General features: G+C 45.0%; 1 protein-coding gene across 1 annotated transcript; it reads right to left on the reverse strand.

The window, feature by feature from the left end:
• Positions 1-2,568: 2,568 nt before the first annotated feature.
• RESP18 (regulated endocrine-specific protein 18) lies at positions 2,569-8,130 on the reverse strand. The gene is made up of 6 exons (XM_010861248.1): positions 7,941-8,130; positions 5,934-6,038; positions 4,763-4,895; positions 4,496-4,535; positions 4,285-4,374; positions 2,569-2,724 (listed from the first exon to the last, which is right to left on the reverse strand). Exons 1-6 carry the CDS (start codon positions 8,044-8,046, stop codon positions 2,674-2,676), a joined length of 525 nt encoding a protein of 174 aa, XP_010859550.1. The 5' UTR covers positions 8,047-8,130; the 3' UTR covers positions 2,569-2,673.
• Positions 8,131-13,690: the final 5,560 nt, after the last annotated feature.

Here is a 13,690-nt window from a genome sequence, read left to right on the forward strand (position 1 = left end):
AACCAACTGATTGGAAAAGACCCTGATGCTGGGAAAGATTGAAGGCAGGAGGAGAAGGGGATGGCAGAGGATGAGATGGTTGGGTGGCATCACTGAATCAATGGACATGAGTTTAAGCAAGCTCTAGGAGTTTGTGAAGGACAGGGAAACCTGGCATGCTACAGTCCATGGGGTCACAAAGAGTTGGACACAACTGAGCAACTAAACTGAACAAAGGAGATATTGTAGTATACTTATATGTTGATGAAAATAATCAGGCATGCAGGCAATAAGTAATGGCTTAGGAGAACATTGCCTTTTTGATGTCCTTGAGTAGGCTTTTAGCTTTAAGCTTTAAGAGAACATCCATTTTTCTTCCCTGACCAACCATCCAGATGTCCATTATTCACTGAGACAGAACATCTCTAACAAAAACAAAAGTCACTTGAATTAGTTTCCTACGGCTGCTGAAACAAAGTATGACAAACTGGGGACTTAAATGATAGACATTTATTGTCTCACAGTTCTGGAGGCTAGAAGTCTAGAATCAACATGTTATGAGAGTTGGTTCCTTCTTGGGCTGTAAGGATCTACTCAGGGCCCCTCTCTTTGGCTTATTGGTGGCCATCTTCTCCCTGTATCTCTTCATGTCATCTCCCCTCTATGAATGTCTGTCTCCAATTTCCTCTTTTTGTAAGGAAGGTGATCATACTGGACTAGGGTCCACCCTAATGATCTCATCTTAAATTATTTACATCTATAACATTCTTATTTTCAAATAACATCATGTTCTGAGGTACAAGAGATTAGTACTTCAACATATGAGTTTTAGGGGGGACAGGATTCAACCCATAAGAATTGCCAAGGCTTATTAATTTATCCTTCAAACTATCTCTCTTATATGTCCTCTTTGACTCCAATTCAGGTCCTTATGTGGCATGCCACACTATTTCAGCAGTTCTTCTGGCATGTTTCCACCCCTTTCCCAGTCTCTAGTCCATCCTTACACAGAAATGTGAGATTGTTCTTCTTAAGCTCAGCTTTCATGGTGTCACTCCCTTGCTCAACAGACCTTCACTGGTTTCCCATTTTCTATCAAATTATATCATCCAAATCATATAACCTGCTCCTCTGCAATAAGAACTAAACTTACCTTCCTTTTTAAAAATACCCATCTTTTTCTCCCCAATTTCCTTCTTAGAAATAAAAAGGGAATGAATAAGGGGGACATGTGGGTAAGTGCAGGAGTTGCCCAGTTTAATGAGAACTAGGTACAAATGAATGCGACTGGTCTAGTGTTGGGTTTAGAAATATTTCCTGAACACACCAAGTAGAGGCGGAGAGAGAAAAAATAGCAGCATGACCATGACTCTGTGCCATCAAGAACTAGTCACTTAACTTCTCTGGGTTGCTTAATTGGATGAGATGTGTGGCCAAATCCCAGTTCTTCAGAGGAACAAAATCTTGTTATCTGCCCATGTGCTTACATCTGGGAATGTTAAATGAGTTTGAGAGTACCTTGAAAGTATAAAGCTTTGCAAATAGGACATTCTGATGTTTGACTGGGCTGAGTATGATCAGATCACTCACTCCCTTGTAAGATTTTTAAGCTACCATTACTTTTCAGACAAAGATCTGTCTAGTCAAAGCTATGGTTTTTCCAGTAGTCATGTATGGATATGAGAGCTGGACCATAAAGAAGGCTGAGCACCAAAGAATTGATGCTTTTGAACTGTGGTGTTGGAGAAGACTTGAGAGTCCCTTGGACTGCAAGAAGATCCAACCAGTCAATCCTAAAGGAAATCAATCCTGAATATTCCTTGGAGGGACTGATGCTGAGGCTGAAGCTCCAAAACTTTGACCACCTGATGTGAAGAGCTGACTCATTGGAAAAGACCCTGATGCTGGGAAAGATTAAAGGCAGGAGGAGAAGGGGCTGACAGAGGTTGAGATGGTTGGCATCACCAACTCGATAGACATGACTTTGAGCAAGCTCTGGGAGTTGGTGATGGACAGGGAATACTGCGGTGCTGCAGTCCATGGGGTTGAAAAGAGTCAGACATGACTGAGCAACTGAACAAGCTACCAGGAGCAAACTGGGAAGAGTCAGCAAAATATCATTTAACGTGTGTACACTTTGATTGTAGCACCTGTGTGTTGATTTTTGGGAGCACAAAGAATGGGGCGGCCCTGGCAGGGGCTATAATATTGGAGGTGGAGACCCTTATAAAACAGCAGAGTCCAGGCCCGTCCAGGTTGGTGATGCCATCCAACCATCTCAACCTCTGTCGGCCCCTTTTCCTCTTGCCTTCAATCTTCCCCAGCCTCAGGGTCTTTTCCAGTGACATGGAAGGATGGGCAACTGGACCACACAGCATGGCTGGATACGTGTAAAGAAGGCTGCCATTCCAGCTGTGGTCCCACCCTTACTATCCTCACTTCAGGAATGGTCACTGGAAGGAAAACAAGACAGAAGCACTCTCCAGCAGCACTGGGGAACTGTGCTCTCCTCACCCCAGTCACTGTTCTGGCCCCACCTCTCTCACATCCAAACCTGACCTGTCCTGCCTCAAGGAAAGTCACAGAGTGTTCACATCAAAGTCACTTTATTGATCCAGGTTTTGATCATCCCGGAACTGCCCCTCTGGAGGGCAATGAGGAGGGCACTGGGGCAAAGAGGCTTCACATGAAGTCTCAGTCGGCGACAAGGTTGTGGCCCACAGTGGGGGGCGACTCAAAGAAGCCCTGAAACCAGAAACAGAAGATCGGAATCAGTAGGTGGGGAGGTGGCCCCTCTCTCACCTACTCCTCCCCCAGATGCCTCTATAACAGCCTGATTTGAGTCAGCCCGCAATGACTCAGCCCATCAATTGAGGGCCTGTCACCTTTACTCCCACACAGAATTCACAGAGCTCTTGTCCCGTGGTTTTCCCTTGGGTTTGGGCTAGAGAAGAATGGCAGCGCCTTATTTGCTTTCACAAAAGCTCTCCAACAACCTGTTCTTCAAGGTGGGTCTGTCACTCAGCTCTGGGTGTGTGGAGCCAGCAAACGATCTGGGCTTTGGAAGCACAGCTGCCATCCTATGAGTGGGAAGTGGTTTCCTAGGAGAGCATGAGGGGCTAGAAGCCCCCAGAGGTGCAGACTGCTTCTGGAGAGCCAGCTCCACAGCCAACACCTTTGTCTCCCCTAGACCAGATTGATCAGCTCCTTACAGGTCTCAGTGTTCACTCTCACTCTCCTTATAGTCCATCCCCGATATCACTGGCGTGGCCTCTTAATATCATACCACATTATAATATCCCCCTCCTCAGAATCTCCCAGTCAACTTGCCACCACACTTGGAATAAAATCCAAACTTTCACCAAGATCTATGAGCTGGTGTGTGGTCAACCCTGGACCTACTTCTCCAACCTAATCTTCTACCACTGACTTTCCCATCTGTTCCTCAGACATGCCATAGTATCCTTGTCTCCAGACATGTTCATTGTGTTGTCCTCTTCCTGGGAGGCCCTTCCTTCATATCTTCTGTTGGCTACCACCTTCTTGTAATTTAGGTCTTAGTTAAAAAAAAAAAAAAACTTTTGTCAATGTGGAGGTCTGATGTCTGGGGCAGCCCCATCCCCACTGCAGTGTCTGAGCAGAAAGAAGGGCAGGAGCTGTGCAATGGAAAGGATTAAGAATCAGGAGACCTCAGTCCAGTCTTGGGTCTGCCAATAACCTCCTATGCAACCCTGAGTAAGTTGCTGGACTAGCCTGGGCCTCAAAGTCTCAGATGTAAAGATAGATGGGAGGGCTAGATGGGTGTTTTCAACCTGGATTCTGAAGAGTTCAAGCCTCCTAAGGAGGTAACCCAGAGCCTTGCCCAGGTGACTTGCCCAGGGTACAAAGTAGAGCAAAGTCAGGAATTGCTGAAGTCTTCTGGACTCTCTCTCCTGTTCATCCAAAGAAGCTTTGCTATCACTTCCTGTATACAAGGGAGTGTGTGGAGAAAGGAGGACCTTTTACTCAATATTGAAAACTCTGCAGTTTCCCGTGTCTATTGTAAACTCAATGCCGATGCATGATTGTCTGCGATGATCATTAGAGATGCCTGGAACCTGCATCACGACCCCAATCTCTTACATGGATGTTCACTAGTAGTCTGAGAAAGGCAGGAAAGTGGGGGTACCCTTCAATTGGGAGAGATCTTTTCTTCAGCTTCTCTGTTCACAGCCCAATACCCACTCTCTCCTTCATACCTGCCTCCCTCCTTTAAACATGTCCTTGGCAATTCCAACCTCCCCTGAAAAAGCGAGAGCCTCTCACCTTGACTGGGTTAGCCCCCTCATGTTTCAGAACCTTTGAAACCACTTTGGAGGTAAAGCATTGATCCTTGTTCACCTTGACCATTGGGCTCTGTGAGGAGGGAAGCCAGGAGTCAAGAAGGAGGTTGAAAAGGGTGTCAGGGCCCCAGAGAAAAAGAGATAGAACTCAAAGTCAGGGCTTTAGAAGTCTTGAGAAGACACATGAGTCTCACCTTGGGGAACAGGAGTCGAAGTTTCTCCTCTTGCTTGCCCCTAGAAGAGATGAGGATGACAAATGGGACCTAGGCTTGCCAGAACCCCTGTCCTCTGCCTTTGCAGGTCACTAAGGCTCATGGAATTTTCTCCTGCAGATCCAAGATAGGACCTCTGAATCATTCACAGAGTACTCCTGGCAGTTCTTTCCTGCAGTTTGAACACCCATTCCCTCCCTGCTCCATCCCTCCACTAGACGGCATGGGCTGACCACAGGCTTCACACACCTCACCCCCGGGGTTCTGGTGGGGAAGGCTGCTGGCCCACTCCTCACACATGGATCCTCAGGATGGAGTTTGCTGGTGTGACCCATCTTCTGGGTCATCACTTCCTGGGTCATGTCATCCTTCCAGAACAAATCTGCAGGGTGAAAGATGTGGTGAATTAACACCTGGGATGCTCTGACTGGCCCACTCCAGGGACCAGGGTGAAGCAAACACTCCCCCTTTCCCTCAAAGTAAGACAAAGAATCACAATTTGTGGAGAGAATTAAATGAGATGGCACATAAAAGTTGCTTAGCACAGTGCCTGGCATGTAATATATATTTGGCTAAGATTAGGACTGTACTTTTCTCATTAACTCATTTGATACTATTGTGAGGATTGAATGAGATTCGGGATGTGAAGAGTGCTGTGAAAACTCTAAGGCAGTGAGTGATCCCCAAACTTCAGGGTACATCAGAATCTTCTGCAAGGCTTGTTAAGCACAGATTGCTGTTCTTCCCTTCTAGAGTTCCTGATTCCGGAGGTCTGGGGTGAAGTTCATGAGTTAGCAATTTGAAGAAGTTTCCTGGTGATGCTGATACTACTGGTCTGAGGATGCATGTTGAGAATGACTGCACTAAGGCATTACACACATATTAGACATCAGTAATGATAGTAGTAATATGAATTCTGGCCAGATTTCCTATCTGACTCTTCCCTCATTCATGAAAGTCTCCTCTAAGAAATGGTCAACCATCTGTCTTCAAAGGACTTCCCACTCCCTTCCTTCCTCTTTTGTATTTGTCATACAATTTATTATGCTTCCTACTCAGAGGTTTAAGTGTGTGTGTGTATATGTATGTTTTCCTGGCTGAGAATTTAAAGATTCCTGGTTCTGGAAAAAATCTGCTAGTGCCTGGAGTTGGGGCTAGTCTCAAGGAATTAGATGCTGACCTTTTCCAGGGGCTTCTTCTAGAAGCCTGTGCTGGGCCCTTCCAGGGGTTTGAGGGCAAACAGCCTGCCCTTCCAGGTCCATCCCCATTCTGGTCTCTCCCCATTCTCCATGAAGTGAACATGATAGAGAGAGTCAAGTAGAGACATTAGGGGAAGAAAGCCTGTTCTCAGATCAAAAGCCCCTCACTATACCTCTGTATGTAACAAAGCCCCAGCCTTTCTTCTCTAGCTCTTACTCACCGTGGGGCATAATCTGCTGGAGTAAAACTTGCAAGTGCTTGAAGACCGGGGTGGTAAATCCTGGGAGGGGCCAGAGCTGCCCCACTCCCACTTGGCTCTGACCATCTGAGGGCAAAAAAGTGGTGTGAGAAAGGATCTTGACTAGAAGCCTTCCAAATTCCAGTTGAAATAAAGCAGATTCCTTCCACTGTCTCCCCTGGGTTCAATGGTCCCTGTCCCCCTCACCTGACCCCCTCCTCTTTTCAGGTCTTCCTTTTTATTCTTCCCTCCCCCCATCACCACCTTCCCTGTTTGTTAACCCCTGCCACCTCATTCACTTTTGGTAGCAACTTCCAGATAAGAGCCAAGCTTACAGGCAAAGAGCAGCCCATGGAGGGTGAGGTAAGCAGATATTCAAAAAGCCACACACATAAATGGATAATCAGGTGAACAGGTTGGGCATGGAAAGTAGGGGAATTGCATTTAGGGAAGGCTTTAAAGCCTGGAGGGGATTGAAGGGGACTGGAGTGTGGCTCAGTGGTAAAGAATCATTCCATCCTTGGGTCAGGAAGACCCCTTGGAGGAGGAAATGGCAACCCACTCCTGTATTCTTGCCTGCATAATTCCATGGACAGAGGAGCCTGGTGGGCTATAATCCATGGGGTCGCAAAGAGCTGGACACAACTGAGTATGTGAGTACGCATGAGCACACACGCATGACAATTGGAGAGGAGTCCTGAAATCTTTAGAGGAAGAAAGTATTGGTATGCATAGGTTTTGAGTGTCTGGATCCTTGTCCTGAAGGCTAAAATTTGCCACTGGGCATATGGAAAGGCTAGGGGGATGGAGATAATCCCTAATGCTATACACTTTTCTCATTCCAAGTAGATGGGGTAGGGTTGGAGTCTGTCTTTTTTTTGTTTGCTTATTTCTTTTTTCTTTTTTCTTTTTTTTTTTGAGTGTGGGGGTGTTGTTTGTTTCCGACGGTGGAATTACCATGAGTCATTATGGAAAGGAAATTCTCCTCCCTATTTAAATGGATTCTATTATTTCCCTGGCTTTGAGAAGGAGGAAAACGTCATACTAAGAAGGAATATAAGTTCTGGAAGGAGATATCGTTCTCTGGGGCAGCGTTCCCAGAACTGGCAGGGTGACCCGGACACCCTCAGTCAAACCTACAGGGGCACCTGGCGCTGTCCGCGGTGCTGAGCGGTGGCCAAATCCTGGCATGGAGGAAGCTCTGAGCTGTAAAGAGAGCTAGGCATCCCTAAGAAGCTTGAGGGTTCTACCCTCTCCCCACCCCCACCCACTGGGCCTCCTCCTACAGGTTTTCGTGAATTCTCTGCACTGGCCTCTAAACCCAAGAATCGGGCCATCAGAGCTGGCGCCAGCCTAGGAGTTTGCGGCGTCTGCCCGAAGCTCCGGGTGCTGGAATCCTCGAGTCTGCGCAGTCGGTCTCTGGCTGCTCAAATGTGAGTCAGCGATGGCGCAGTGAAGGGGGAGGAAGAAGATGGACCTTTTCGCCTCATCTTCTTTTCCCCCAGCCTAGCCCTCCCATTCTTCCCGGAAACTGGATCACAAATACCAGGCTCCAGGGGCTTACAAAGAAGTCTTGATTCATCTCTCGGCCCAGTCTTCTCCCAGGGCCCGGATACCCGGGATCCCTGCTCCTACTGTCCAGAGATCCTGGCCCCTGACTATCCCTGAGGCATAGGCATCTCTTCCCCCGCTCCTCGGCAAGTCTTGCTTCTCTTGTGGCCGCACATGCCAGTTTTACTTCCCTGAGCCCCTGTGTTTTCCGTCCTTTTTCCTAATTCCCAATCTTCCCCTGAGTCGGCTTCTCTTAGGTCCAGATCCCATACACCGAGCCCCATTCCAAGCCTGCGCGTCCTTCCGCGCACTTTTCTTTTCTTACCCCCTAAACACATTGTTTTCCTCCGAAGTTCCTAACCTTGAGGTCCGCAGACCCACTTCACTCAGAACCACTCTCTGGCCCTGCCCGCACCCCACCCCAGGTTTCCTCCTGACCGTGACCACTAACGTCGCTGGAGCCCCCCAGGCGGCTGTTCAGCAGCAGGAAGCAGACGAGCAGCCAGAGCCCCCGGAAGCCCCCGAGCCACAGCTGGCGCTGCATCCTCCCGGGCTTGCTGCGCTGGTTCCCCACCTAAGTCGAAGAGATGGCAGTCAGCTGCCGGAGGGACTGCGCCGGACTGTCGATTCCCACCCGCTGGCTAGCCAGACTGAATCTGCACAACCCTCCCTTGGCAGCTGGGCCAATCGCTGGCGGGCCCTGCCCCTGCCTACGCCTACCCAGCCCCTACCGGCCCCACAGCCACCCAAACCTAGGAGCCCACTCCTCTTTTAATAAAACAGATCCCAAGGACTACTGCCTCTATTCCCAGTCCCAAAGTTGGAGAGAGGGCTTGCATGTAAAATGCTGGTGTGAAATGCACCTGCCTCATAGATTTGTTGTGAGGGTTAAATATGTACAGCAACTGGATAGCTGGCATTCAATGAATCTAGTCTATTTTGATTTTCCTGATACTTACTTCACCCTTACCTACCTTAAAATCCCCAACCATCATGGGTTTGACCTGTTAAGTATATGCAAAACTATCTTCTCCACATCCACTGCCATCATCCTAGTTCAAATCACTGTACCCATTTTAATAGAGCTATTGCAATAACTAACCACTGAATAACTAACTGATCCATAGCTTCCACACTTTCTTAGTTACAGGCTAATATTTGAGCTTCCTAAGCTCTAGACATTTGAATATCTTTTTCATTAAACTTAAAATTTTATTATGAAAGTTTTCAAATATTAAAAATGAGAAGACTCAAATGAATAAACATGAAACATGAATATTCTTATCACCCAGACTTAAGAGTTATTAAGATTTTGTCACAATTGCTTCTTTTACTTGCTGAAGTGTTTAAGAGTAATTTACAGACACCATGACATTTTACTCCTAAATAATTCAATATACATCTTTTAGAATTAATGATATTTTTCTACATAGCCACAATACCATTATGATACCTATGGTAGGCTGAATAATGAACCCCAAAGATGTCCACGTCTGAATCCCTGAAATAGTGACCACGTTTTTTTACATAGAAAAAGGGACTTTGCAGGTGTGATTAGCCTTTGAAGATAGTTCACTTCAAATGGGGATAATATGCTGGATTTTCTGAGTGTGTGCAACATCATCACAAAGGTCTTCACAGAGAGAAGCAGGAGGGTTAGAGTCAGTAGTGGAGGATATAACATTGGAAGCTAGGGGTTGGAGTGATTCAAGGAAGGGGCCAAGCCAAGGAATGCAAACAGCCTCTAGAAGCTGAAAAGGTAAGAATGTGTTTTCTCCCTTTAAACCTCCAGAAGGAGCAGAGACCTGCTGACATTTTATTTATTATCTTTAAAAATATTTATTTATTTATTTTTGGCTCTGCTGGGTCTTGGTTACTTCTTGTGGACTTCTCCTCGTTGCAGAGAGTGGGGTACTTTCTTCGTGCAGTGCCCAGTTTTCTCATAGTGGTAGCTTCTTTTGTTGTGGAGCACTGGCTCTAGGCATGTGGACTTCAGTAGTTGTGGCACATGGGCTTCACTGTCCCGTGGCATGTGGAATCTTCCCAGACCAAGGATCAAACTGGTGTCCCCTGCATTGGCAGGCAGAATCTTAACACCTGGGCCACCAGGAAGTCCACACATTTTAATTTTAGACTTCTGACTTCCAGAAATATAAGATAACAAAATTGTTTTGGGGGCACTAAGTTTGATTTGCTGTGACTTGTTACACCAGCATTTGGAAATCAACACAATGTCTATTCCCTAATTAACACAATTCTCTAATACTTTCAGATGTGTGTGTGCTCAGTTGCATCTGACTCTGTAGCCCCATGGACTGTGTAGCCCACCAGGCTAATCTGTCCATGGAATTTTCCAGGCAAGAATCTTGGAGTGTGTTGCCATTTATTTCTCCAAGGACATCTTCCCAACCCAGGGATCAAACTCATGTCTCCTGCATCATCCTGCACTGGCAGGCAGATTCTTTATCACAGAGCCAACTGGGAATCCCCAATACTTCCAGATACAACTCCTTTAACAGATGAATGGTGTGTGAATATTTTCTCCAACTCTGAGCATTTCATTTTAAATTTTTAATAGTGCTTTTTTTTTTGAAGAGCAAAATGTTTAATTTTGAGGAAATCTCATTTATTAAGTTTATCTTTTATGGCTAAAGCTTTTTTGGTTCTTGGAAATGTTTGCCTACCCCAAACTCACAAAGATTTTCTTCTATGTTTTCTTCCAAATATTTGGCAGACCACATAAAATCAATCAGAAAGCATTCTCTCTTTTGTTACGCTCTGAAAGAGTTTCAGTATGATTTTTTTGAAAGAAAAAATTAGAACTATCTTTATTGACAGATGACATGATCTGGATACAAATTATTTTATTCTTTAAATTTTGTATTGGGGTATAGCCGATTAACAATGTTGTGACAGTTTCAAGTGAACAGAGAAAGGACTCAGCTATACATATACATGTATCCATTCTCTCCCATTCCCCTCCTGTGAAGGTGCCACATAGCATTAAACAGAGTTCCATGTATTATACAGTAGGTCCTTGCTGGTTATTCATTTTAAATATAGCAGTGTGTATATGTCCACCCCAAACTCCCTAACTATTCCTCCGCCCCAACCCTTCCCCCTGGCAACCGTGTTTGTTTTCCAAGTCTGTGAGTCTCTTTCTGTTTTTTAAATAAGTACATTTGTATCTTTTTTTTTTTTTGGATTCCACACATAAGAGGGGTCATACGATATTTCTCCTTCTCTGTCTGACTTACTTCACTCAGTATGACAATCTCTAGGTCTATCCATGTTGCTGCAAATGGCATTATTTCATTCTTTTTTATGACTAATAGTCCACTGTATATATGTACCACCTCTTCTCTATCCATTCCTCTGTCAATGGACATTTAGGTTGCTTCCATGTCTTGGTTATTGTAAACAGTGCTGCAATGAACATTGGGATGCATGTATCATTTTGGATCATGTTTTCTTCCAGATATATGCTCAGGAATGGAACTGCAGGGTCATATGGTAGCTCTGGGCTTCCCAGGTGGCGCCAGTGGTAAAACAAAAACCAAAAAACAACTGCCTGCTAAGGCAGTAGACTTGAGATGCAGGTTCAGTCCCTGGGTCGGGAAGATCCTCTGGAGGAGAACACAGCAACCTACTCCAGTATTCTTGCCTGGAGAATCCCATGGACAGAAGAGCCTGGCAGGCTACGGTCCATAAGGTTGCAGAGTCGGACATGAATGAAGCTACTTAGCATGTGTGCGTGCATGGTAGCTCTATTTTGAATATTTTAAGGAGCCTCCATACTGTCCTCCATAGTGGCTGTTCCAATTTACATTCCCACCAACAGTGTAGGAGGCTTCTCCACACTCTCCCCAGCAGAGTTTCTGTATGATTAATATTTTTCTGAGTGTATGGACTTAGAATTTCTTTGTGAGTAAGTTTTATTACAATTTTAATTTCTTTAGCTATTCAGATATTCTATTTCTTTTCACATCTCTTTTGGAAACTTGAATTTTTCAAAAAATTTATTCACAACATTTAAGCTATCACATTTGTTAGCATAAAGATATTCATATTTCTTTATTATCCTTTAAATAGCTGCAGAAATTTGAAGTGATTTCACTTTTTAAATTCCTGATTTTGATACTTTGTATTTTTCTGTCTTTTTACTCATCAGTGTAACTAGAGATAAATATTATTGATCATTTTAAAGAACTGACATTTGGTCTTATTGCTTTTTCTCTCTGGTTTGCCCTTTTTATTGATATCCATTCTTTATTATTATTTCCTTCTATTTTTTTTTTGAGTTTCACTTATTGTTTCCTAACTTCTTGAGTTGGTAGCTTAGATCATTGATTTAAATGTTTTATTCTTTGCAATAAAGGCATGTAGATCTATACATTTCCCTTTAAGCATTAGTTTTTCATGTTTTGACTATCAATGATTAATGTTTTCTAATTTTTCTTGTGACTCTTTGGACCCATGGATTATTTAGAAGGATGTTGCTATAGGGGATTTTTAAAGGCTTTTTGGCTATTTACTTATTTTTTAAATTTCAATGTGGCCTGAGAACATACTTCATATGACTTAAAAATTTCAAAAACAGGCTGTCCTAGAACTGCCCCTGTAGATAGCAAGGTGGCCAGGGTGGGGAGGACAGAAATGCTTCAATTAGCTGCAAAGTTTTGCTTGGAGAAGGAAATAGTTCAAAGAAACCCTAAAATGGTAGGAAACATGGGATTCTCAATTTGTGTGTATATGTGCTATATCACTCCCCCTCTAAAATGTAAATTCCTCCTCCCGTAATAAAGAACAGGCTCTAATAACTGTCCTGATTTGTGCAAGCCCTGAGGCACAGTGAGTCAGCACCTGCCCCACAAACTGGCCTCACCTTGGCTTCTGTGTTTGACCTTTTCTCCAGCCCCTTGATTTTCCCTTTGTTTTAGAGCCAGTCAAGGACCCTCACCTGGAGAACAGCAGATTGTTGTTTGCAGACTACACCATGGTAACCAGTTCTTATCATGGGGCTCACTCAGTGCTGATATGTTACCCTAGCAACCGATCTGGGCGAAGGAAGCACAGTTGCCATGGTGACAGGAGTCAGAAGCTGTTCCCTTGGTGAGTGTGCGGGTCTGGATTCCCCCTGAGGCTCAAGCTCCTCTGGGTAGAGTTCATGGCCAGCTAGAGGTGCTCAGCCTTGTGCAATTGCCCAGTCCAAGCCTCCAGAGCATCCCTTGAGCTGAAACAATACTTCCTAGCAGATCTGTGTGTTCTACTCTTGCCCTCTCTCAGTACATTCTCCAACAGTGCTAGGATAGTCTTTTAGAAAAATTTACATCATCATTCTATTCATTTCCTTAAAACCTCTGGTGATTTTCTTCTGCCCTTTGTGTAAGAACTAGTATTCTTTACTATGACGTACAGGGACAGGAGAAAATGGACATCTTAGCTCAAGCAAAGAGAGAAAATTTGCCCTTCCTCCATCTTTTTCTTCTATTAAGATCCTCTATGAATTGGATGATGCCTACCTGCATGGGTGGTCTTCTTTACCTTTTCTCTTTTTTTTTTTGACTGTACAGGGTCTTCACTGCTGTGCTCAGGCTTCTCTTGTTTCAGGGCATGGGCTCTAGAGCATGCAGGCTCAGCAGCTGCAACACTAGGACTCTCTAGTTGCCAGGCACAGGCTTAGTTGTCTCAGGGCATGTGGAATCTTAGTTCCCTGACCGGGAATTGAACTTGAATCCCCTTCATTGGAATTCTTTACTCAATCTACTGATTTCAAATTCTAATCCCTTCCAGAGACACTTTCACAGGCACACGTAGAAATAACATTTTCCTAGCTGTCTGGGCATCCCTTCAGATCAGATCAGTCGCTCAGTCGTGTCCGACTCTTTGCGACCCCATGAATCGCAGCACGCCAGGCCTCCCTGTCCATCACCAACTCCCAGAGTTCACTGAGACTCACATCCATCGAGTCAGTGATGCCATCCAGCCATCTCATCCTCTGTCATCCCCTTCTCCTCCTCCCTCCTCCAATCCCTCCCAGCATCAGTCTTTTCCAATGAGTCAACTCTTCGCATGAGGTGGCCAAAGTACTGGAGTTTCAGCTTTGGCATCATTCCTTCCAAAGAAATCCCAGGGCTGATCTCCTTCAGAATGGACTGGTTGGATCTCCTTGCAGTCCAAGGGACTCT

Source organism: Bison bison, unplaced genomic scaffold (genome assembly GCF_000754665.1).
Source record: "Bison bison bison isolate TAMUID 2011002044 unplaced genomic scaffold, Bison_UMD1.0 scf7180017864471, whole genome shotgun sequence".
Taxonomy (NCBI): Eukaryota; Metazoa; Chordata; class Mammalia; order Artiodactyla; family Bovidae; genus Bison; species Bison bison.

Coding starts and splice junctions, on each gene's coding strand:
- RESP18 (XM_010861248.1), bottom strand. CDS start 8,046: ATGCAGCGCCAGCTGTGGCTCGGGGGCTTCCGGGGGCTCTGGCTGCTC. Junction 4,896..5,933: donor CCAGCAGATTATGCCCCACG/GTGAGTAAGAGC, acceptor TTCACCCTGCAG/ATTTGTTCTGGAAGGATGAC. Junction 4,536..4,762: donor ACCAGAACCCCGGGGGTGAG/GTGTGTGAAGCC, acceptor CATCTCTTCTAG/GGGCAAGCAAGAGGAGAAAC.